Source organism: Mastomys coucha, unplaced genomic scaffold, assembly GCF_008632895.1.
Source record: "Mastomys coucha isolate ucsf_1 unplaced genomic scaffold, UCSF_Mcou_1 pScaffold18, whole genome shotgun sequence".
NCBI lineage: Eukaryota > Metazoa > Chordata > Mammalia > Rodentia > Muridae > Mastomys > Mastomys coucha.
The window spans coordinates 110330409-110352023 of NW_022196900.1; the positions used below are offsets into that span (position 1 = coordinate 110330409).

The window sequence follows — 21615 nt, forward strand, 5'->3', positions numbered from 1 at the left end:
CCCACCCCTCACCTTCACAGGGGTCTCTCTTGCTCCCCAACCCCAAATACCCGCCTGGGACCTCTCCCAGATCCCTAGCTCAACATTTCTGCTTAGCATTCACGGCCAGCTGGTGTTTTTATCTGCAACTTGTTGTTTGTCTTTCTTCCCACTGCAAGATAACCCCCTGGGAGAGCTAAGACTCCCCAGGGCCTAGACCAGTGCCTGGCACTCGGTAGAGGCTTAGCGCATATTTATGGGATGATGGAAGAATGAATGCCCAGGGTTGGGGGAAGGAGGCCAGGAGACAGGCTAGGACGTGCGCAACTATTTTGGGCTGCATGACAGTGGTGTTGGGGATGAGGAAAAGTAGAAAGCATGAAAGAAATGAAGGAGAGAAAAATACCAGGCTGGAGGGCAGCATAGAGGGGAGGAGGGAGGAAGCCAGAGGTCCACTCTTCTGCGGTTCATCAAAGAGGCCAGGAAGAAGCATGGGACAATGGAAGCCATGTGACAGGTCTAGATCTGGGAAGACATACTGAGGAGTGGTCATCATGTCCTGTTCTCTTATATTTGAATACTGAATATCCAGTCAGTGGTGCTGTTTGGGGAGGTCATGAAACCTTTGAGACATATGCCTGGCTAGAAGCGAGTTGCTAGGGGAAGGCCTTGTGTGCTATAGCTGCCTCTGGTCCTGGCCTCAGCACTTTGACTCCTGACACGACATCATGTTAAGGCCTCACTAGTATGCATGCCTTCCCCACAATGATGGGATGCAATCCTTCCTTGGTCATAGCAATTAAGAAGAAGCCACTAACGTACCTGTAGATGACAGAGTGGACTAGACCCAAGCTTGAATCCTCAGGGCAAAGTGGGCAAAGAAAGAAAGAGGCCAGCTACATAGGCACTTACAGAACCTTCCAGAAGGAGGGGCTGGTGACAGGCAGGGGAGTTGAGAGGAGCAGGAGGAGAGTATGACGGTCCAGAGAGTCGGGGCACAGGGGCTTCAAAAGAGGCAGGACCAGTCAGCAGGGATCATAGGGCTTAAGGGTCCTGTGGTCAATAGGGACCTACTGTGATCTTGACAAGGGCTATGCTTGGCTGCATGTCCATGGTACATGGATATGGGGGATCAGAAACTGGATGTCAATGCCTTTTCTGTCCTGTCTCTCAGGACCAGCGGAGCATCACCGTCGAGCAGTAGCTTGCTTTCTCCGTGGATACACCAGAGTCCACCAAATAAATGCTCACTCACTGCTGTGTGGAGGTACACTGCTCGCTTACTGCTGCCGATCTCACCACATCTGGTCAGAGTCCCATGGAGATCAAACCCCGTGAGGCGCCTGCGTTCTCTGCAGCTCAGCTCGCTTTCAGCCTAGCTAAAGGCGGCCAGGACCACGCTGGGTATCTGTCTTGGTGGCCTTTCGTTGCTGTGATAAACCTCCATGATCAAGGCCACTTACAGAAGGGTTTATTTGGGCTTGTGACCCAGAGGGATGAGTCTGTCTCTGTCATGGCAGGGGAGTGTGGCAACCGGCAGGCACAGCAGCTGAACAGCTGAGAGCTCACATCTCAGCCACAAGGGAGAAGACACTGGGAATGGTAAGGGCTTTGAAAACCTCAAGCTCCATCCCTAGTACCACACTTCCCCCAACAGTTCTACCAACTGAAGACCAGGTATTCAAACACCGGAAACTAGGGAGGACAGTGCATTCAATTGCCGCGGTATTCTTGATAACCCTGGACATGAGTCCCCAAGGGTCGGTATGCTGGGTTGCCTACTGGAACCTCAGCGTTCGATCTGATTCAGAAGTAGGGTCAAATTCCAGAGATGGCTAGTTAATGAGGTCACAGTGCATAGATAGATGGCTCCTTGCATAAGAACAGAGACACAAGAGAAGAGAGATGACCACGTGCCAGTGGAGGAGGGACTGGGGTTCTATTGCTACCATTATGTTGGGTGACAAAGGATGTTAATAGCTATCTGCCACTGGGTGAGATGACAGGGAACTCTTTTTACATCCTCTGAGGGGAGCCTGGCCCTGCTGCCCTGGCCTCAGCCTTCTATTTCTGCCATTCATGGTAACTATATCGCAGCCATAGGAGAATAGAGTAGTCAAAGGGGTGTTGCCGATGGTGCCCATCAGAGCCTCTCTCCCACAGGCTTGGGAGGCAGCCAACTCAGCCCCCAGTGGCTGGGAGCCAGGTCTACAGTGCAGCCTGTACCTACCAGGTCCCCAGACTTCCTCTATGACACATTTCTTTGCTTTCTACCCAAGCAGCTGGGCTGAAGTGGCGACAGTTGTTTCTTTGGCCTCTCTCCTAAATGACCCTTTTTGTCAGGGTTCTATCTGTCACTACTGCAGGAAGAAGGTGCAGTGAAGCAACTGCGGGAGACTCGTTCTCAGCCACAGAGAGGAGTTCTGTACAAAGCCACTCAGGGTGACTCCAGATGGAAAGAGCAGGAAGTTACTTTCCCTCAGTCCCAGGGACAGGGTTGATGTGGGGACGCCCACCCCTCTGAGGGCAAACATCATCTCCTGGGCAGGTGGTCTGGGCTGTAAAGAAAGCTATCCAAGCATAAGCCAGCAAGAAGCCTCCCACCGTTTCTGCTTCCTGCTCCTGCTTGAGTTCCTGCTCTGACCACTCACCATGATCATCACGGATGATGACTTGAATGGATAAGCCACATAAGTGCTTCCCTCCCCTAAGCCGTCAAGGTGTTTTATCACAGTAACAGGAAGGAAACCAGCCATGCCCCCAACTTGTGATGTGGCCCCCACAAAGAACAGGAGGGACTGACAAGAGATGGAGAAGACACTGGCCACACCCAGAGGGAACACTCCTTCCTCCTGACCCACTTCCTGTCACTCAGCCCCAAGACCCTAGTGTGAGACTGGCTCAAACCAACCCTGCTGCCCTCTGTGTCCCCCAGGTTGCTGCTGTCCATGGAAGCAGCCAGAGACGCATGTACTAACAAGCATTTGTTTGCTCAAAGCTCACTCAGGTAGACTTAGAAAGCTCCAGGTGGGGTCCTTATTCCCTCTCTGGTCTTTGCTTACTTACTGGCCAGCTGTGGTGACAGTAAGTCTACAGTGTCCCTAGAGGCAAGACAGAGTGATCTTGGGCTTCCAGGCTTTAACTATGCTAGGATTAAAAGCTGCTATCTAAGGTAAGACAATTAAACACTGCCTTTTTAGGTTTTTTTTCAAGACAGGGTTTCTCTGTATAGCCCTGGCTATCCTGGAACTCACTCTGTAGACCAGGCTGGCCTCGAACTCAGAAATCTCCCTGCCTCTGCCTCTCAAGTGCTGGGATTAAAGGTGTGCACCATCACTGCCCGGCTGTCTTTTCTTTCTTAAAAAAAAAAAAAAAAAAAAATCTGTGGACTGTGTGCGGTGGCCCATGCTTTAAATCCTAGCACTGGAAGGCAGAGGTAGGTGGGTCTCTATGAGTTTAGGCCAGCCTGGTCTACATAGTGAGTTTCAGACCAGCCAAGGCCACACAGTGAGACCCTTCTTAACAAACAAAGTTCTTGTGAATATTGTATTCTATGCTATAATATACAAAATTAACTTTTGTCTCTTCCTCCATTATGTGAGGAAGGACATCTTTGGACTATTCTGGGTCTCTGCTTACCCACATGTACTCTCTTCTGTCACCCAGGAGGTCCCATGAGGACGATGTCCAGGTGGACTGAACAGCGGGGACCACAGACTGGTCTATGAGGGGCCAGGTGCACTCACTGGAAGGTCTTAGAATACCATCTTGAGAAGAAGCGTCCCGGAGGCCTCTCAGGAGCAACTGGCACAGCTAGACTGCGGTACGGCCTCTAGCTCCTGAGGTTTCTGTAGTCTCAGGATTGTATACAATGTAGCTATGCTTGGGTTAATCCCTAGGGCCTAGCAGAAGCCCTCTAGGAGGGGACGGACTGTGTGCTAGGGCTAGATCGGTTCACAGCAATATCACAGCTCCGAGGCAGCTACATCTGTCCCATCTGTTTGCACAGAGGGCAGCCGGTCAGACCCGACTAAAGTGGGCAGCCACACCTTACCTTTTCTTTTAGGCCAAAGCCTGGGTGCTGGGGAGGGGTGTGTATACGCGAGTCAGGAAATAATCTCCTCTGTCCTGTGAGTTGAAGCAGGCCTCCCGCCTGCTCGAGGCTAGCATGGGAGGCAGGCACCTGGATACGGAGCTTGAGCTCTGCCCCCCCCGCCCCCCTCCCTCCTTGGGGTGAAGTCAGCAGGCCTGTCCAGGTGACTAGACCAGGAGAGCTGCTTCCATCTCTGACTCAAGTTCTCTCAGCTGTTGGAGGCGCAGAGCAACAATCTAAGCAGCTTACAGAGGTTCAAAGGAGACAGTAGGGATGGGAGTGGGGGCAGGGAGCCCCTGAATCCCCTCAGCCCACCATTCTCTAGAATCAGATGGTTACAAAGAAGAAGGGACAACACACACACAGGTTCCACTCCAGGGACAGAGGTCACCTGGTACCCCACTGTCTGTGGCCTAATGAGTACCTGCCTAGCACTCCCTCAGCTCCAGTAGCCTGGGCTTATTCTCTTTATGGGCACAAGCACAGATCTCCGCACAGCCGTGGCTGTGTGTATCCTCTGGACCCAAGGCAGACAGGAGGGAGACACTAACCAGAAGCCCTGCCCAGACAGCCTCCTGGCAAACAAACCTCATGGCTTGCCTACTTCCAGTCTGGAGCAGCGTCCTCTTGCAAGCCCTATTGCTGACCATCCCGGGGTCCTATGCAAATGACCTGGGACATTTGTTCCGGATCTAGACGTCGGGGAGAAATGTGGCAGTACTCAGAGCCTGGACAAAGATGGAGGCTTTCCTGCCTTCCGTCTTCTCTTCTCTTCCCAGGACACTCCTTCCATCCCTCCTAGCCTGGCTGATAACTGCCTGCTCGGCCTTCAAGTAACCCCCCCACCCCCCCCGTGAAGCTTTGGAGCTGAAGGGTGGATTAAAGCTCAGGCTCCCTTAGGTTTGTCTGCATCTACAGGCGTCGGTGTAACCATGAATCAATCACGCATTGCATGCTACCGAAGGCTGCCTGTGCAATGGGGTCTCAGCAGACGAGGTCCTTTGTCCCCAGCGCCCAGTAAGGAAAGTACTATGGAGAAACTCCCTAGGTCCTGAGAAGGTGTGGTGGTCCAGAAGGCTCTCTGCGGTGGCATCTGCGCCTCCCCATTCCGCAAGCTCATTCTCCGCTTTGCCTTAGCAGAGGTTTGGGGACATTAAAATCCTGAGCCACAGGACCCCACCTAGAAGAAAATCGCTTTCTGCTGGGTGGGGCTGCACACACAAAAGCTGCGTAGCTGACAAGACTGAGCACTGGGGACAAAGACTGCAGCAGGGACAAAGACGGAGGCGAGGATAAAGGCGGAGCCGCAGCTGCTGCGTGCACGCGCCTTGTGCGCGCTAATGCTCTGCGTTTCGGGACCAGGCGCCCCCACCTGGCCTTGAATCTGGTAAACAAGTCCATTGTTCTAAAGCAGCAAAGGCTGAAATTCTCGTCCCAAAACAGTCCCGGGCTTTAACGAGCGCTCTCCAGAGTCGGAGGAGGGCGATGCCAGGAAGGACAGCAAAACTACCAGCCCGCAATCGCAGAGCTTTTGCGCTTTCCCTGCCAGGAACCGCTGCGCGCTCTTCCTATGAACACCCGCCGTTCTGCGGCAGCCAGCGTGCACTGGAACCCCACGGGACCCGCGTCACCAGCTATTGCTCGAAAAGACCCCGCATTGCGGCGGTGCGCGCGCGCGTGTGGGGAGGGCGTATGTGTGCTTCGCGTGCGCGCTTCCCGCCCGCGTTGTCCCAGATCTCCGGGTGCTGCAGTCTCCTCACCCCCACCCCCGCCTTTGCACACACGTCCCTGCTGTTTGGTGAGCTGTGATGGAGAAGATGCCCAGTGGCCGTGGCGCGGCAGGGAATGGTGACGCGAGGGAGTGAAGGGGAGATGCTTACCCTCCTAGCCGCTGCAGTTTCTGCCTCCACACAAAGCTTGCTGCCAAGCCAACCGGTTGGCAGGAGGCCGGGAGACCCCCGCCCTCCTACTAGCTGTCTCAGCTGTCTCCAGCGCTGGGGCAGATTGTGCCCCTGGCGTGTCTCGGCGCTGCTCCCCTCCCCCTCTGACCATCAGACGAATGAAATGGTGGGCGAGCTATGCGCGTTCATTTAGAGATCTAGAAGCTCTGGGAAGGTCCCAGATTCTCAGCCAGGTGGGATTTCAGTCCTGCTGACCCCACCTCTGATTTCCTCCCATTACTTGAAAGAACTGCTGGCCAAGAACAGGAGAAAGAGAATACCACCGGGGGTGGGGGTGGGGGTGGGGTCCTCTGTAGTGCTCAGGGGCCTTGGTGGATAGCAGGCTGGCCTTCCCTAAACAGTCAGGACCAGTCTGGTTCCTCAGAGTGGCTCCCATATCCATGTAGCTAGGGTTCTAACTGGGTCCTGGGTGGTAACACAAAGTCAAAGTTGTTCAGATGCCCAGGCCTTAATGCCATCTCTCCTGTTTTGTGCCAAGGGGCTGGAGGTATTTCAGCTTGGAGGCCTACGGAGGAGAGAACTCGGCCTTGGAGCAGGAGGCTGCTGGGAAGCAGGCCTAGGACCTGGGAGTGTGTTTGTTATGAGGTCTGAGGTCTGCAGGCTGTCCCCTCTCACACTCACAGCAGCCTCCCCTGCCTTCCGTTAGTCATAAGCACCATTAGCCATACCTGGCTTTCTGTGTGTTTGAAGGCGCCCTTTATTTAGCCTGAGACTCTGCTTTCAAGTCAGGACCCTACACTGGTGCCAGCATCCCTGGGTTCTGCCCTGGTGAGGCTGACAAGGTCACACTCGAGAGCCAGGGGCTCTGCAGAGCGTCCTGCTCCATTCCCCATTTTGTTCTGCAAAACTGAAACCGGATTTCCTGAACAGGAGCCCCTGGTCACCCTGCCCTTCTCCGTTACACACCGCAGGTCATCAGCTCATGCTGGCTCCAGCCTCAGCCACGGACGCTGCCAACACCAGCGCGGTGCTCCTCGGCAATCCTGCCAGGGTGCAGATGCCTGCTGACCCCAAACCACCTCTGGGAGTAACTCCGGAGGGTTCATGGGCCAACGCGGCTGCCAGTCCCCTGTGGTTGTGGGGACGGGGCAGGGATAGGGTTGGGCTGCACACACTGAGAAGTTCTAGAAAGCCCTGCAGGGTCTGAACCATCAGCCAACAGGAGAAGGAAGGCTGAGGTCACAGGGCTACTGAGTGAGTGGTACTTAGCCCTTCAACACCCAGGGACTGCTGTGGCTTCCAACAAAGGTCCCCTGTACTTAAGCCTAGGTCTTGGATTTGTTCCCTCTGCAAAACCCCACCCAGGCCTGGCCAGCTCTAGGGCATCTTGTATCATGCCTAGGTAGGAAGGAAGGCAGCCTTAGAGGACCCCTTAGCCTGTTTCTCCCATTTTTTTTTCTGCAGAGATTATTTTGTTTCCTGGGTCAAAGAAACCTATCCATCGACTCAAGGCCAAGGCCAGCAACTCTGGAAGGCCCTGCCCTCCTTGGCTAGCAAGCCACGCCCTCCTTTGCAGTATACTTTCAGCCCTGGTTATGAGCCTGGTCTTGTCTTAGGAGCTGTACCAGGCAGAGGCTTAAAACCAGCCAAAAAGCTGGGATGACAGGAGTGCCGAGCTTCCCGGAGGAGGCCTGGCCACACAAGCCTGCTTGCATCTGAACAAAGGCCTCCCGTAGCACCCACACTGCTAGCTTTCCTAAGAGGTGCAGGGCTGGGCCACGCCTCCAGCCCCCCTCCCTTCTTCCTGTAGGAGATACAGGGGCTTCAGAGGGGCATCATAGGTGCAGTAGCTGCTGGGCTCTCCCAACCCCCTGGGGAGCTTGTTCAACCACTCAGACACCTTGGCAGGAGTGACAGCCACAAGCCAGCCTCACATGCTTCATCTGATGCCAAGAGAGGCTGAGTTAAGACAGGGCTAACGATAGCCAGACACAGGCTGAACGGTAGGTGTGTACTCGTCAATGGGAGGACTCTGAGGATCCTCCCTTAGCAGACCCTGACGCCGGTCCCTGCCCCTCTCTGCCAGCTCCTTTTTTCCCTCACATTTATACTTCTTCTCCCTCTGTGCCCAAGAGGGAGACCAGAACACCATTCTTACCGTCCAATGACAGCCAGTCGTGTTGGGAGGAAGGGAGTGTGGGCAGAGCCCGAGCTTTGTACTCAAACACCACCGAGTTGGAGATGATCTGATTGTTGAAGGCCACTTGTAGGGTCACAAGACCCGTGTCATGGGCTGAAAGTCAGAAAGAGAGGGGTTAGGGTGAGGGGTTGCCTCCCGGCTACCTCTCTATCAGTTAACAACCAACTATTAACCCAGCGTCCGCCCGCCTATCCCAAAGGGCCCATGGGTAAACTTCTGAAACATTCTTGGCTCCAGCTTCACCAGGTGTCTGGAGTCCCCAGAGGATGGTTTATTGTTTGTTTGTTTTGAGACAGGTTCTCACTATAGAGCCCTAGCTGGCCTAGAACTAGATAGACCAGGCAGGTCTCAAAACTCCCAGAGATCTGCTTGTCCCAACTCCTGAGTTCCTGTGATAGCTGGAATGGGCAGGGACCCAGCACAGATGGCTTGACCCATGCTTTCTGTTCAGGGTCAGGTACATCTGAGGAATGGTGTATCTTTGGCCCCTTCCTGCAGCCGTGTCCTGACTCACTTCATGTAAGATCCTCAGTGTTTTAGGAGCTTGGCTTCCTGATGACAGCAAGAGTTTCATCAGCGTCTCTCACTGTGGCCCCGTTAGCCCGAGATGCTGTAGGCAGGGTAGCTACTGCCTTGACATGCTTGCACAATGTTATTTTCAAGAACTTTGGAAAAGCAGGAGCTTGTATTCTAATGCAAACTCAGGACTCAACAACTGAATGAGTCGAATAAAGGGATGAAATGTTCTCTTTAGGAACAGGAAATAAGTCTCTTGGAGGCAGAGACCTGCATCTGCTGGGGTGGAAGCTACACCACCAAGATATTACCATGGATATCTTGGGGCTGCGCTGTGGTCCCCAGAGATGTCCTGTAAGCTATGCCCCATGGGGCTCAATCCCTTAATAGGGGTCAGGTTATGTTTTCTGGGCACTGCTTTTCTGGAGCTGGGACACTAACACTCAGGGCCTCCCCCAGCAGGAACAGGCTGATTTCCAGGGAGGACGCACGGGGATCATATTACTGTTTAGGCTCTTGGCTTTCAGAAGCCTACGGTCATGAGGAAGCCATCCAAGCCAGCTGCTCCTGAGACTGGGTGAGGCTCTGGCTTCCCTCAAAGGGACATGTGCAGATCCCACTTCCGATGGGAAACCCAACTCATTGGCCATGGCCTTTCTCCAACTGAGGTGTCTATAGAGAGCAGGTCTTGGGGACATCACTGCCCAGGACACGGTCTGAAAGGATGGGTTCCCTAGGGATCATGATGAACCTCCCAAGGTTCTTCTCTGGATAGGGATCCCCAGCAGTATTCAGAGTCTTCTGCCATCCCACAGCCCTGGGCAAAACTCCAAGGCTGTGGTCTCTGTTCTCTCCTAGAGATGTGCCTGGTTTACCAACAGGGAGGAGGGGCTCTGAGAACTCTCCTTGGGATTCCAGGGCATTCTGTTCTCCAGGTAGGAGAAGCTGTATCTTGTGTCCAGAGTCCCCGTGCAGAGGACCCTCCATCACTGCTACTATGTCACTGTCTTGGCTTCTACACAATTGACAACACAGCTGACTGTAGCAGACACCCAGGCATCCCCACCATCCCCAGAAATGCAGAACAAGGGGGACCTGCCAGTTCAAGGTGGCAGGCCCAGGATCCACAGGCTTCCTTGACTTCCTCTCTGAGTCTCCTCTGCGTCTGGTTCTGCTCTTATTGATGTCCATACCTTGCCTCTGCCAACATAATGCCCTCTTGTAGGGGCCAACACGTCTCGTGCCTGTTCCTGCTGCAATTGGCCTGAGGGGGGCTGCCTTGGGCACCCCTAGAGGAGGTTACTAGGGAAATCTTCTCCCCTAAAGGTCACCTCTAGTCCAGTTGCCCTAGTTTTCCTGTTTAGGTTACTGCTTTTCCTAACACATTGTCTCAGAATAAATTTATTTATTATTTTTTCGATAGTCAGGGACTCACTATATAGCCTTGGGCAGCCTAGAACTCACTACGTAGCCAAGACTGGCCTTAAACACAGAGATCCACCCACTTCTGCACCCCTCTCCCCAAGTGCTGGGATTCAAGGTGTGCATTAGCACATCAGCTCGGAATCATCTTTTGAAGACATAATTTAGATCAAATCACTCTGCTGTCTAAACCCACTGGCTTCCCAAGCAAGTACAATAAAATCAGACTCCCATGGGCCAACCTCTTCCTGCCTCAGGGCCTCTACACTCTCCTCATCCTCTGCCTGCTGTGACATCTTCTTCCACCCTCCCCAAGACTGGCTCTGTGCTACCCTTCTCTGCCAGCCTTCCAGGGATGCGAATCCTCACGTCTGAGAAGGGACCTCCGCTGTTCACACCCCCTTCACTGTGCACACCCCGTCTGCTGGGCACACCCCCTTCACTTCCCCTCGCTGAGTTTTTTAGTTCCTTCGTTATTTTCTGTTCTCCTGTAATGGAGTGTCAGCTCCCACATCTAAGACCTCATCAGCTCAGCAATCCATGCTCAGTGCCACAGTCACTGTCAAGTTCCTGCTCTGGCCTTCTGGTACTCCTCTAAGTGAGCTGCTTTAACCCATGTACTGCTCACTCTGAATTTCATCTTTTGCTTTCTGACGACTTCCTAGGAGACCAAGTGGGGTTTGCAAGGCCGTAGACCTCTTGGCAGAGTCCTCCACCTTCTGCTTCTGGTCCATGGATTGCCTTTGCTCAGTCGTCCCTTCCTCGGGCTCAGGGCAGACCCAGACCATGTATCTACTGTTGCCAGGGAGAGTATGAACTTGGAGGAACTCTGTTCTCTGTCAGGTTTGGGTTTGCCTAGGCAGGTGGCCCAGGCTGCCAGCAGTTGGCACTTGTGTTCTCTGTGCCTCCCTTCCCTTGCCAATGTCAGCCTCTAAGGTGGCTTGGCTTGTGTTCACCGGCCTCTAGGCCCCTTTTTGTTGGCAAGGTCAGTTTGGTTCTGGCGTCTGGTATTTATCTTTTAAGATTGGCCTCAGTTTCCTCTGGAAGATCCCAAGATGACATCCCTAGCAGCTGGCACTACCTCCCAAGGAAGCGGTTGGTTGACTTGACCCAGCCTCTTTGGATTAGAAGTTCTTTGAGTCAGGTGTCCCTATGGGCTGGAACTTCATCTCAGATGGAGTCTAGGCACCTACTCAATCCATGGCAAGCGGAGACTCTTACAAATGATTTGGAAATGATGAACTAATGAATGAACGAACCCACAAATCAATACATCTGCTTCTGTTGGGATGTTAAAACGATGCATTCTCATGGGACATGCTTCATGAGGCCGGCTGCCAATGAAAGGTGCTCAGCAGCCAGACCATGGCACGAAGCCCCTAGGTTTGTGGCATCTGGTTGGAGAAAGGATATTTTAGAGATGATCAGTGGCCCTTCTAAAGTTCCCCAGGGACCAGGAAAAACAGTGTCCTGGATGGACTCTGCGCATTAGCCCTGGGGACCCAGAAGTGTGTGGAGAACAGGTGAGTTACCTGAAGAGACCAGAATGGCCCTGGCTCTCCTTCCTTCTCCTCACTATCCCTCTAGAAAAGCCTTTGCGAGATGAGCCCCACAGGCAAGCGCTTCATGACCCCTGATCATTTCATGCTCTTGGCTATGTGAAAGAAGGTCTCTGAAGAATAAGGTTCAGGGACACCATCCTCCAGTGTACAGTTACATAGATGGTACATGACTGATGGGGCATACCTGGGTAGGACTGATTCTAGCTCCCAGAATCCTCTGGGTCCTAACCTGGGATACGATTCAGAGGTTACATACAAAGCCCAGTCCTTTGTCAGGAAACTGAGGCAAGGTATTTAGCCAGGTACAGAAGACGTGGCATCTACTTATAGGTCAGGCAAGTCCCTGTCCACAGCAGGTACAGAGTGGACAGTTTAATAGCATGCTGCCATCTCTCCTGGGCTGGGCAAGGCTGCCTTGGCCCACAATGGCCATCTGGGATGGCTGCTGTCCAATCTTAGCAGGGTTGCTGGAATGACCTGGGGCTGGGTACCTCTGGAGCCAGTCTTGGAGCTGCTGAGAGCTGGTCAGCAGCAAGGGGTCTGTGTGTGTGTGTGTGTGTGTGTGTGTGTGTGTGTGTGTGTGTGTGTGTGCGCTGGTGATGTGGGAGGTCGCTGAGACAAAGGTTTCCCAGTCCCAGCCGAGAGAACAGAAAGGTCGCGTTTTCCAAACTGCTTTCAGACTCCAGGGGATCAAATCTCTTCTTTTCAGATCTCTAGCACCCCAGGAATTTTGCTAGACTTGGGGGCACAACAGCCTCCAAGAAAGACACAGTCTCCTGCCTTCATAGGGTCCACGGGCTAACAGGGAACTATAGTCAGAGGTCAAGGATGAGTTAGCCAGACAGAGATGCCAACCTATGGAGATCAGAGCTCCCTAAACTGTGGGTCACATGGTCCCATAAGATATTGCCAAATGGAACACCAGAGTTGACACCAAGTTTGGCAACAGTGAAAGGATTCTAAACATCCAACAACCAAAAATTCAATATAAATGCGTAGTGACTCTGAGGCCGACCGGGCTGTGCTTGCCCATGTTGACTCAATAACTTTATTGAACAGTAATGTGTGTGCTTTGCCCTGCATGGCTGTCCTGGCACACGCCACCAGCAAGCTCTGCCTGAAGTACCTCGTCTCTGATCTGAGACTTGTCTGTCATGAACTGTGGTGTTTCTGTAGCTTACACCATGAACTGTGGTGTTTCTGTAGCTTACACCATGAACTGTGGTGTTTCTGTAGCTTACACCAAGTTCTCCGCTCAATTCCTGAAGACAGAGACTCAATAGTTTGCTCCCCATCACTCCTCAGCACAAAAATAATCATGCGAGTTCATTCAGACTGTACTGTATCTGAATGTTTGCTTTTAAAGATTGTTTTTTGAGTTGTGGATTTGAGTCTCTTTTAAAAACCAACAACATAATTACATGGATTTTGGCTTGTAGTTAGGACAGAACTTCCAACAACTTCTAAAGTGGCCCAAATTCAAATTTCTGCCACTTTTTACTTCGTATTTATGTAAATTGGCATATTCTCAGTATTGATGGTTATAAAATCCAGATATTGGTTAACTGAAAAATATTGAAGATGTGCTATGCCCTTTGGTATCAAATAGCCAAGATTTAACATTTGGTGGAAAGATAAACAAACTCATCTATTTTGTTAGTATAAAATTTTGATCTCACATTTGATAGACGATAAATTATATGAATACCAAATAATTGTCTTAAAATCAATTTCTATAATTTTCTTTCAATCAGTTCCTTTCTGGTCTGCTACAAGTGAATGTCTGACTTCCTGCCTGAACATCTAAGGTCCCTTGGAAACGGCTCAGGTCAAAAAGAATCACAGTCTAGAAAGCTTAAGACCTCATGGATTAGATGATACTGAAACCCAGGGCGAGGGAGGGAGATGTCGTCAGAGCCACAGAGGGCATGAGCCTCTGGCTGGCTTCCCACGAGGCCCATAAGGCTTTGAAGCCGGAAGCAGGTTACCTGTGTGCTCACCTCTCAAAGCAGCTGGTGTTCTTCATTCTTAGTGTGACCCCCACACCCCAGCTCCCCACAGTTCCTCCACATGAGAGGCTTCCCTGACCTCCTTTAACCTGCCTCTGTGCCCCAAAGAGACAATAATGTGAACACAGGGCCCTGAGTTCTCTAAGCCTCAGGGTGTCCTAAGCCAGGGCAAGAGTGAGGTCAGCTCTGCTGTTGAAGAGTCCTTGTCTGTCTATTATCACCTTGGCCCGGCCCCAGCTGGGCCCCATCTCAGATATGTCACTTGACTAATTGGTTCCTTAAATAGTCTTTTTGCTTTGTTTTCTTCGCAACCCCATAGAGCATGCCCGGTATTCCCAGTTGATATGGGATCCATGAGCCCCAACTGATGATTTTATAAAAGACTGTGTGAGCATACTTCTTCATGGCCGAGGAAGGCAGAGGAAAGGCGTGACTTCCTCAAGGTCACCCCAAGGCCGACTCAGAGTCTGTTCTCCTTCTTCCCCAACCCCCACTGGTACAGCCTCCTCACCTGGGCAGTAGCAACGCAGCACCCCAGGCTGAATCAGGGATGCAGGCACGGAGATCTGGTCAAACAGGCAACTGTAATTATTGCTGGCTTCTTGCCATGGGCCTGTGATGAGAACCTTCACTCCTCCCTGCAGAGGAGAGAGAAGAGATGGAGCAGTCCCTCCCCCAGGGAATGCAGCACACAGGAGGCCTGTGCAGCTGCAGGCTTAGATGGGGAGGGCTGAGGGGTGCTGGCTACACGTGCAGATTCCCAGGCCGTATTCCACCATTCCAGAAAGCCCTGACTTCAGAGCCGCTCTTCTAGAAGACAGGCCTGAAGCTGCTCTGAAAGTATCTCGGCCCTGAAATTTCAGGACGGTACTAGTGGAAGGCAGGGCTTCTCATGCCACAAAAGCCAATGGTGCACCTGAGAACCAGCCAGCAGGGTCCCCAGGAAGGGAGCAGAGGGGATGCAGGGGGAAACACGGGGGGGGGCATGGGGGACTCTGAGTCATGCATTTAGGGAGAGATGGAGGGAAGTCAGATTTGGAAACTGTCACCCCAAGGGACAGATGTTCTTGTAGGAAACTGAAGGGAAATGGAGGGCCCCCAGGGTGTGGTAGGAGATGGTAAGTGGATCCCCAGGAAGTGGATGAGGGGAAGAACTCTCTATAGGGAGAGAGAAAAAAAGTAAATGAAGCATTCAGAATCGGAGGGGCTCAGATAGAGCTCTTGGAACTGAGCTGGGGCTTGGGATGCACTGGCCTCCCAGTTCCCTACTTGCCTGCTGTGTCATTCAGGGTTATCTGGAGCTATGCAGACACAAGAATGATCCCTCACTGGCACTTCTGCACCCCACATGCCGGCACCAGCCTGGCAGCCTGGCTTAAAGAGCCTAGGCGGACCTTCCTCTGCTCCATGGAGGGAAAACTGTCTTCGCAGACCCAGGGAGCCAAGGACAGAAAGCATTAGACACACTGGTTCTCTCTAACCTGCTCTGGCCAGCAGGAAATACCCCAGAACAGATAGCCTCATGTGGCTGCTCCCAGGAAATCCCTTTCAGGGCCTTTGTTCCCGTTAGTGATTAATGTCTCTCTGTGTCTCTGTGTCTCTGTGTCTCTGTCTCGATCTCTTTCTGAGCCCCAGGTGGAGAAGGCTAGAGGTCCCCTACTTACGGCTTAGCCAAGAAGAGAGGCTGGTCATTCGGGGTGGAGGGATGCTCTGCCCCGGGATGTAGAGGCAGGGGCGCTGGCCTCTAGCTCTCCTGGCTAACCTTGGATAGACCCACCCCAGAGGCTCATCCACCCCACCCCCAAACAAGTAAACACCTTTCCCTGCAGGGGGGCGGAGAGCTGTGCTGGAGAGGAAGGAGAGCGCCACCTGGCGCCCTGGCTAGAGATTGCCGAGAGGCGCTCCGGGAGTCGAAGTGAGGCCTGGTTAGGAGCTGCAGCAGTGAGCCCTGACTTCCCTCTGCTCCTGGCCTGGACCCTAGCTCTCCGCTGCTGTCCCAGGCAGGCCTGCCAGACTCTGTCTCCTATTCAGCCCCTTGATTCTCGTTTGCTCTTCTTAACCCTTGCTTGTTCCTGCCCTAGAGGAAGCTTTAACTTTCATTTCCATTTTTGCTCTCAAGACACCCACTCCCCTACAATGCTTCCTGGAACCCAGACTTAGCCTTGGGCATAAAAGGTAGCAGATACTGTTTACTGTGATGATGTTCTGAGGCTATCTGTGGCCCGGAGCCAGTAGACTGGCCCTTGGAGGGAAGGCACCCTCCTGTGCTGGTGAGCATATTTTCCTTTGGGTGTGATGTCTAGCTTAGGTCACTTTTCAGTGGTGCCACCAAGGTTCAGAGAGAATGGAGAGAGCTCAAGACAGAGTTCCAAAACCATAGCGTGCTCCCTCCCGTTTACTTACTGTGTATATTTTTGCCGGAATGTATGTGTACGTGTGTGTGTGTGTGTGTGTGTGTGTGTGTGTGCCTGGTGCCCTCAGAGGTCAGGAGGTGGCACTGGATCACCTGGAACTGGAGTTACAGATGGCTGTGAGCCACCATGTGGGTGCTAAGAAGCAAACCTAGCCCCTGCAAGAGGAGCAAGTACTCTTAGCTGCAAGAGCTCCGAGCTTTTGCCCCCAGCCCCAGCATCTGCTCTTGTCCTTGGTAGCTGCTGTGTGACTTCAGGAAGTAACCCAGTTCCTCTGGCGGCTGTGATTTCAGAAGCCTTCCCCCCTCCAGCAGCTTCATAAAGTAGACTCAGGGCTCTGTCAAAGTGATGGTGTAGGGGGTTGGAAGTGATTGCCTAGGTGTGGCGTCCTGCTCTGAGCACGGTCTTCCCATGAACCCCGGGACGTGGGAGAACACTGGCTTCAAAAGGCCACGGATGGTTACCACGTGAGAAAGGGGGACATGACAACTGCGACCCACAGCTGTTAGTTCAAGAATGGGCTGCTGTGAGGGGTAGTGGGGGGGGGGGCAAAGAGCTGCGGAGACCGGGAACATCAAGACCTTCTCCATGGCAACTGCCGCAGGACGCCTCAGAATCCATCAGTTCCAGGGACCGTTCCCATGGCAACCACTCCGCCTGGCTGCGCTGAGTTGTTTGTGATGTGTTCGTGCCCGACAGCTCTAATTGCAGGTTCTTCTGCTTGGTGCAGCGGGAGCCAGTGGTGGGAGATGATGCAGAGGAAAGGTGGGGAGAGGCAGGGGTGGCATCTGAGGTCTATGTCCTGTGAGTCCTGAAATGGAGGGTCTTGAATTCCCATGCACCCTGGGCAGATGCTGGGGCACAGAGAGCACTGGTGTGTGTGTGTGTGTGTTCTATGTATGTGCTGTGTGTTATGTGGGTAGTATGGTGCAGTGTGTGCTGGTGTATTCTGGGTGTGATCATGTAGTGTAAATATATTGTGTGTTGACTCTGTCGGTACGCGTGTGTGTGGGTGTGAGCACCAGGTAGGTAGGTGTGGAGGAGACATGGGAGCAGAGGAGGAAGGGAAGCTCACTCAGAGAGAAGCCAGCAGGCCAGGCTGGGCGGGGCATGCCTGGGGCTGTCGCAGTTTCAAGCTGGTGTGAGTGGTATACACACAGTGCCCACACAGCCTGACTCAAAGCAAGATCCCAGCTGCAGGGCTTCCTGAGTTTGCCAGAGCCTGCTTCACACCAGACTCCTGGTGAAGTCAGCTCACACATGCACCCTTATCAGCTGGCAGGGACAGAAGGCAAGATACCTGGCAATCATGCCAACACGGGGTTTGTGAAGGGACGCGAGTGCCAGCAGAGAAGTTCTGCCTTCTTACAGAGCCCGTGACCCCGCTATTGTCCTGGGCAGGAGGAAGCCACCTTGAAGGCTTCACCACGAGGTCCCGTTGGACACCAAGATGTTTTTTTCCTCTAACCAAATTGACTATGCTTTGCTTCCATTTTAGAGTGCCAGGAACTATCAGGGTTTCTGGAAAACCTGGGTTAGACACGCCTGACTACTATTGCATATGCCATCCTGGGCTGCCCTCTGGTGGACAGCTGCTGAACTGCCGGTTTCCGGGATATAGTCGAAGGCTGCATAGGCTGGTGAAGAACAGAAGGAGCCAGGCTTGCTGAAGACTTCCATTCAGCAGGGGCTAGAGAGCTGGCCTGGGGGCATGCTCGCAGGCCAGGGGCCAGGACAACCCCACCTCTTAGGTGTTATAAAACGTGGCTGCAGCGGGCCTGTAGGCAGCTTTTGTGGGGTGGCACCCCCAAAGTCCTAAGACATGGAGGTCTCAACCCCTCTCCTCTGTGTTGATAAGGGAAAGAAGGCACAGAGAGTCAGATCTGAGTTGGGTCACAAGGCCGATATGACCTTCCCAGAATGCATGATGGTCTCATCTTCCTTCTTTACTACTTTAGGGGCTTTCTAAGCCTCCTGGGATGGCTACCCAGTGGGTCTCTGGTAAGCAGAGCAGGAGGGACAATGATGTTTGCTCGGGAGAGATGGGGCACTGAGCCACACCAAGAGGTAGCCCACTGGGGTCCTCCTGGGTTCCTACCAAGGGGTTGGAGTGTGCCCAAGTTGAGGCACACAGGACTGGCTCTGCCTGGGCACTTAATGTAGAGATTCTAGGGTCCCTTTGCTGCTTTAATTTTTAAAATTTAATTTACTTTTTGTATGTGTATGGGTGTCTAGCTTGCATGCTGTTTGTGCATGCCTGGCGCCGGAAGGGGCCAGAGGGAGATGTTCTAGTGTCCTGGGGCTAGAGTTACAGACAGCTTCTGTGTGGGTGTTGGGAATTGAACCCTGGGCCCCCTGGAAGAGCAGCTAGTGCCTTTGATTGCCGAGCCATCTCTTAGACCTCTCCATGAGTGCTATTTTAGAGACAGGGAAGATGGCAACGTGTCCAAGGTCACTGATGTCTAAGGGTAGAGCCAGGATTCATACCAGCCCATTCAGTTCCAGTTCCAGCGCCACACTCCTGGCCGTTCACCTACCGCAATGATCTCCCAGCTTCCATCAGTATCCCGTGGACACTCACAAGACTCCCGTGACACTCACGGTCAACATCTGCTCTGCCGTACAGATGCCAGGCTGCCGGTGCAGGGCTACGGGCCTGCAGCCTGTGCTATTCTGGCTCTTTTCTGACCTGGGCCATTTGTGGATGGATCGTCTTACATTACTTTCCCAGAGGGAGAAGTGTGAGCCTATTCCTTGCCTGTTGCCTAGGTGATGTGGCCAGGGGACCAAGAGTTATGGGCAGCCACCCTCAGGGTGTCTGATTTGGGACCGAGAGGATGCACTGGTGAAGCCAGGGAGAGTTCAAGCTCGGACACATGCAAGCAAGGTGTTCAGGGGATCTGGAGCCACACTGCCCCCATCCCAGGACATTCTATTTTATTGCATTCCCCACCCCCCGCCAGGCAAGACCTGGGTCGTCCTACGATCCTGTTGGAGCGGTAGTCTTTAAGGTGACAGCCCAATGGTGACAGGAGCACAGGCTAGATCCTGGGTCACATGCCATGCTTCTGATTCTGTAGATGGCTGAGTGTTCCAAAGTTGCACCCTCCCTTTCACTGTGGATGGGAGCGCTGCCCGTTTGTGTTAGTGAGGCAAAGCTTGAGCTAGGGGGACCAATGACCCCATGACTCTGGTGTTGATTTCTGGATACTTTAAAAGCAGCACCAAGACACCCCTCCATCCCCAAAAGAAGGGAGGGGAAAGGAGGGAGGGAAGGAAAAGAGAAAGAAAGGAAGATGCCCGGTGCTCTGGTGGGTGCCAGGAAGGGCGGCTTGCCTCAGGAACAGCCCTGACTGCAGAGCTGCCTGCTAGAGTGAAGTCTGAGAGCCACCATGGGAGGGGACAGCTTTGTGTTTTCGGTCAGAGCTCCATCCAAAGAATGGCCACATGCAAACAAGCTTTCCAGGCTGCACAATGGCCCAGGTGAGGGGAGTGGTAGGGCGGTGGCATGTAGTGGCATCTGCAGCTTACCTCTGGGTAAGACCACTCTGGGGAATAATCAGTCACCATGAACACCCGTCCGCTCTGCTGCAGCATACCCAGGGTGCCCTGGGCCGAGGCGGCCGAGACCACCTCGGCAACATGCATGTAGGCCATGGTGCTGGGCCCGCCCTCAGCGCTGCTCAGCTGCAGGCTGCCCTGTTGGGGGCTGCAGCAGGGAATACACATCTCCGCCTGGGTGAAGGGTGCCCGTGCCCCATCTTCCGACTGTGAGAGGGCAGCGCTGTCCCCTGACACCAGCTGGTGCCCGTAGATCGTACCACTGCCCCCCTCCACAGAGATGAAGTCATTGATCAGGTCTGAGAACTGATTGCTGAAGGAAATGTCAAAGTGGTCCAGGCTGAGCTCCATGGTAGAGGTGTTGCCCAGGCTGGGTTGGGCCACCGGATAGAGTCCCTGCACCACATTGCTCGGGAGAAGGGGGACGCCACCGGCGCTGCGGATCACCCCGTTGGTCTCTGGTTGCAGGTAGTGCTCAGAGCCACAGGCCTGCAGCTCCCCAGACTTGAGGAGGACCTCGTTCCCTTCAGCTGCCTGTGAGGTCTCCATGGTAACCTCCCCTTCTGCTGCCATGGCCTGGAAGTTGGCCTGGAACTGCATGAGGTGCAGGGAGGAAGTAGACTCTATCCGAGTTTCCACGTGGCCACTGCAAGAGCTGGTTTGAGACGAGGCCTCCGTTTTCACCGTGGGCATCACAAAGGCGGCTCCTGACTCGCTTAGGCTGCTGTGGGCATTCTGCTCAAGGGGGAGGGGTTTGCTGGCATCCTGCAAGAAGAAGCTAGGGGAGGGGGTCTGGTGGATGTGGGGGCTGTGGCCCGTCTGGCTGAAGCTGGACGCGTAGTCCTTGTTAGAGTCTATGGCACTGAAGTCCATCTGCTCAAGGGTGGTGCTGGGACTCAGGCCCCCGCCGGACGGCAGGAGGCTCGACCCCGCAGTCAGGGTGAGGGAGCCGGCTGAGGCGGCAGCTGCTGGGGAGGGGTAGGTTGCCTCTTTGGCCATCTGCTGCTCAAAGGAGGTGTCTTCGGTCTTGATCTCCTTGGTGAGGACGCTGGTGAAGCCAAAGCTCCTCTCTGCAGGCGGCGAGTGCCGGATGTTGGTGCTAACCATCTCGGCTTTCAGGCCCCCACCCCCGTATGTCTGGCCCTGCTTTGGATTATTGAGGAAACAGTCAGGGTCAAAGTTCATGGCGGTCTCTGGAATCTTCCGGCCACCGTCAAGGGTGGTGGAGAGGACCAGCTCTTCGGACACATTGGCGGGCAGCATGGACAGGCTGTCTGAGCTGCCCGTGGTGGGGAAGGCAAACTTGTGGCCGTCAGAACTTACAGCCAATACAAGGCCCTGAGAGGCATCAGGCGAGAGGAGGTGGTGGTTGGGGCCGGCGGTGGGGGACATGGTGTACACGGCCTCATTAGTGACCTCGGACATGAACACTGTGGCACTTTGGGACAGTCCCCCCATCACAGAGGCCACTGCCATGCTGGACACACCTGTGACAACCGGGCTGTCTACCATGTCTGGGTCGCTGTTGAGCCCGCTGCTGATGGACACGGGGGAACTCTGGGTAGTGTCGGGGACCTCCACCTGGTTGGTGGAGGAAACCTCCGTGCTATTCTGGTGCAGCAGGGCCGGCTTGGCCACCTTGCCGTTCCTCTTTTCCCGGCTCGTGCTCCTGCCGTGGCTTGGTTCGTGCTTGCCCTCTGATACATCATTGTGTTGTACTTCCGAGTGGCCCCCGTAGCCCCCGGCCCGGGGCTCCACCTTTGGTGAGATGATGCGGTGTTTGGCACTGTTACACTTATGGTGCACGCTGCTGCCCGCTCCTGTGGAGATGGGAACACAGTACACACATGCACGCGCGTGCACACACACACACACACACACACACACACACACACACACACACGCATAAGGTCAGAGCTGGGACTATGGCTAATTTTTCTCCCAGGCAGTTAGAATCCATC

General features: G+C 53.8%; 1 protein-coding gene across 18 annotated transcripts in view; it reads right to left on the bottom strand.

Moving 5' to 3' along the window:
• Camta1 (calmodulin binding transcription activator 1) overlaps nt 1–21615 on the bottom strand; it is an 858665-nt gene that overhangs the window by 68176 nt on the left and 768874 nt on the right. For 16 of the 18 annotated variants that reach the window (XM_031379572.1, XM_031379576.1, XM_031379583.1 and 13 more), the window contains 3 exons: nt 19625–21474; nt 14194–14320; nt 8132–8266 (listed from right to left, as the gene is read on the bottom strand). In XM_031379572.1, the coding sequence (XP_031235432.1) occupies nt 8132–8266; nt 14194–14320; nt 19625–21474 (2112 nt within the window). Of the gene's footprint in view, nt 1–5952; nt 6116–8131; nt 8267–14193; nt 14321–19624; nt 21475–21615 lie in introns of those variants that run through there. The other 2 variants (XM_031379588.1, XM_031379589.1) reach the window with 2 other exon arrangements.